Genomic DNA, 3,374 nt, shown 5'->3' with positions numbered 1-3,374 from the left:
TAAATTCCCCAAGTTTGATCGCTTAATGAAACTCCCGAAAAACTGGACAGTTTGGAAGTTGTGAGCCAGTGAACATTCGACGACTCTTCCCATGCTCATCAAACGCAAAGCTGCTGATAAATCCGCAAACCGCGCAGCTGGCGGGAGTTTTTGGGTAATTTGCCAAAACTCACAACTCCAGAGTTTCGGGAGTTCACCAGCTCCATGCTGCTCGACTCCAACTCCCAAATTCAGGGCCATCTTCAACTCGCCTTTTCACAGAATCTTTCATCAACTCTCCAGGTTGTTCATCCAAACCAACTGAACTTCCACCCACCGCAAACTCCTCTGCAGCCAACTTCAACAGCCCGTTGGACTATCGGCCTAAACTCCCACTGAATTTTCAACACTTTTTCCCGAAAAAGCCGGCGTTGTTGGCAGCGACAGCGCAAAAGGGCTGCAATAATCGAAACAATATTCCCGGAAACTCCCCCAACTCCCGGAGCGGAAACAAGCGCCCATTCGGGGAAATTGGATCTTGATCAAATGCCGACTTATTTTTGTCGTGCGCCCCCGTCCAATTATCGGGCGAAATAATGATCCCGAAACCCCCGAAGGCCAGAACGATGCCAATATTGGGCCAATCGGGACGCTAGAAAGCAACAGGACGATCACTTACCTTGCTTTGTCGGTCCCTGCTGCCACCGTAGCTCCCTCTATCGCCCTGTCCTCTCTGCAAAAAAACACGCATATTCAGTGAAGAAAAAACGCACGCCAGCCGACAAAACACACGCATATATGGAGGGATGAAAAAGCCATTTTTCCGGGAAAAATTCCAGAGGATTTTCTCAAGAAACCCAAAGGGCCACTCAATCAGGGCGGGGGTTTTAACACGGATTTCCACTTCAAACTGTGCCAGTGACCGTCCAGACGATGGCAGGCTGGAAAAGTGGCGTTAAACTTTTCTTTGAAAATATCGAGCACAATAGAGCCGCTCACAAAGAGGCGCTCTGTATGTGAGCGGGGAAAAAGCCGCGAATCTAAGTAGGCTGCTCGTACAGCCCGGACAAAAGACTGTGCCGTTTGTCCATTGTTCAGTCCAGGTCCTCCCTTGTTTTCTTGGTTTTGTCCCATGGATGTTTTGGGGCCAGTTGGGCAGTTTTCCATTAAATTAAGTGGATGAACTGCAGCTGCATGATGGCCTTTTGCTGACAGGAGGGATGATAATTTATTTCTCCCAACCCAAACCAGATGGCGCCTTGGGGGTTGCAGCTCTAGATAGAGCATGGCGTGGGCTTGCTTGGTGATTTTTTGCAACGTTGGGGGTAAATTGGCTGATTTTTGACGTCACTTTGAACTCGAGCCCCCATTTCGAAACGCCCATAAGCTGGAGAGCTGGATTTGGCAACGATTTGCGTCAAGACCAAACGCGATAGAGACCTGGGGATTTTTGCTCTGGATAGAGTCGGGTCTGCTGCATATCTGCAGAGTTCGACAGATTTTGGTCGGGACCCGTTGATTTTGTAGCGCAGCCTAAGCAGGTGCTGTCCAACTAAAGTCTAAAAATTTGTTTGGTTAAGGACACGTTTGGCATTTATTTTCTCTGCAGCCAACCACGATACGCCGATATGGAGGCCAGATCGGGACAGAGGAGATCCCAGTGCTAAACGGGAGAATTTTTGCAAAAGCCCACTTGATTTTTGGGACTTTTTATGCTAAATTGAATCTGGGATCCCAGTGAGAAAGTCTGCAATGTGTGCAAGATGCTTCGAGAATTGATTTCTCTGGAACCAAACTGGACCGGGAAAAAATTCTTCTCGTCCAGGATAGAGGACAGCCGGGACTTCATATGTGAATTTTTCCGAATTAAAATCGAAAAATTTTGAAATTTTCGTTTTTGGAGCTCCGGCGTCTGTGTGCTAGCAGAAGCTCGTCAATTAATTTCTCAGAAACCTGACCAGGCACAGAAATTTGGATTGCAGCTCTGCTTAACCAAGAGTTTCTGTAGTTTAGAGCGCAGCTCAGAAATTTTGAGTTCCGGCCTTTAAATTGTCACGGTGAATTAAATGAGGCCGGAAGAACAAAAGTCTGTCAGTCTGCTAAAGACTCATTGAGCAATTAATTGCTCAGCAACCCGATGAGGTGGGGAAATTCGGCTTACAGTGTTGCATAGAGATCGTCTTGGGCTCGATGAGGAATTTTTTTGACGGCCTCAACTGTCATTTCTGATTTTTCAGTTAAAATAGAATTTGTCTGCTTCCTCACAAAATTCTCAGTTCATTGAGACAGAGTCGGTAATTAATTTCTCTTTGAATGCAACCAGCTGGATTTTAACTGGCTTCCGGTCTGCGTCCAGAGATCTTTTGGGGATTAATGAGAAATTTCTCAGTTCCAAACGAGAGGGTTTGGAATTTTTTTCTTCAAATGCAACGTGCGCTAACGCAAACAAGTTTCTTTGTGGGCTGAGGCAAATTGGAAAATTATTTCCTCCGAGCTCAGAGAATCCTCAGAAATTCTGAGCACTGTCCTTGAAAGAGCCACTCTGCTCCCTTCTGTCCAAAATTTTTGAAGACGGAGAAAAATTTTGCTGATTTTTAAGCTGATGTTGAACTTACGAACTGTTATCCAAAGTGTGTTCGACTGTAGCAGCCTGCCAGGCGATTAATTTTTCAGAGACTAAACGAGATAGAAAAATGGCGATTTTAGCTCTACATAGAGAAACTGTTTCTCATGTGGTCTGGCCTTTTCAACCGCAGGCGATAATTTGCTGATTTTTTGCTCAGTATTCTGAATTATTGCGTCACAATCAACTGAAGTTGTTTTGCCAAAGTTGCAATGTGAATCAGGGCAAGTTTTGCAATTAATTTCTCAGAAATGACGCAAGATGTCAAAGTTCTTTGTTTCTCACTGGATAACGAAAAGTTGTTTTTCAAAGTGAGGATTTTTGCAAAGGCAACAAAGTGTCGGTTAAATTTTGGTTGAAGTTTGAATTTGAATCGATAGCAAAATTTGTATTTCTGTAAAGGCAAGTTTGAAAATTTATTTCTCAGAAACCAACCGATATCTTGATATTTTAATTCCAGTTTTTGATAGAGCCAACAAAGCTCTTTCTGAATTAGGTTTGGAAATGAACGAAAACAAATTTTCATTTTTGTCTCCAGTTTGAAGTTGCGCCCAATTCAAAGAAAAATAATTCTGAGAAACAACCCGTTGAGATAGAGATTCAGGCGTTTTGGCCTAAGAAACAGAAGGATTCAGGCCTCCTTCGAAAATTTTTTCAGTTGAAAAACTAAGTTTTCTGAATTTTGGCGTCCAAGTCAAATTGTGTTGTTAGACGAAAGCTCAAATGGGCGTCTTGTCAGGTTAGAAAATTTATTTCTCGTAAACGATACAAG

At 43.8% G+C, this 3,374-nt stretch overlaps 1 protein-coding gene across 1 annotated transcript in view; it reads right to left on the bottom strand.

Moving 5' to 3' along the window:
* Positions 1-3,374, bottom strand: part of LOC109535702 (zinc metalloproteinase-disintegrin-like atrolysin-A) — a gene marked incomplete at its 3' end in the record, with an annotated part of 92,283 nt that overhangs the window by 54,061 nt on the left and 34,848 nt on the right. The window contains 1 exon segment of the mRNA XM_048663056.1: positions 659-712. Coding sequence (XP_048519013.1) covers positions 659-712 — 54 coding nt within the window.

Source organism: Dendroctonus ponderosae, unplaced genomic scaffold (assembly GCF_020466585.1).
Source record: "Dendroctonus ponderosae isolate FM_Combo_2020 unplaced genomic scaffold, Dpon_F_20191213v2 Dpon_F_20191213_12, whole genome shotgun sequence".
Classification (NCBI taxonomy): domain Eukaryota; kingdom Metazoa; phylum Arthropoda; class Insecta; order Coleoptera; family Curculionidae; genus Dendroctonus; species Dendroctonus ponderosae.
This window is presented reverse-complemented; position numbering and strand designations above follow the sequence as displayed.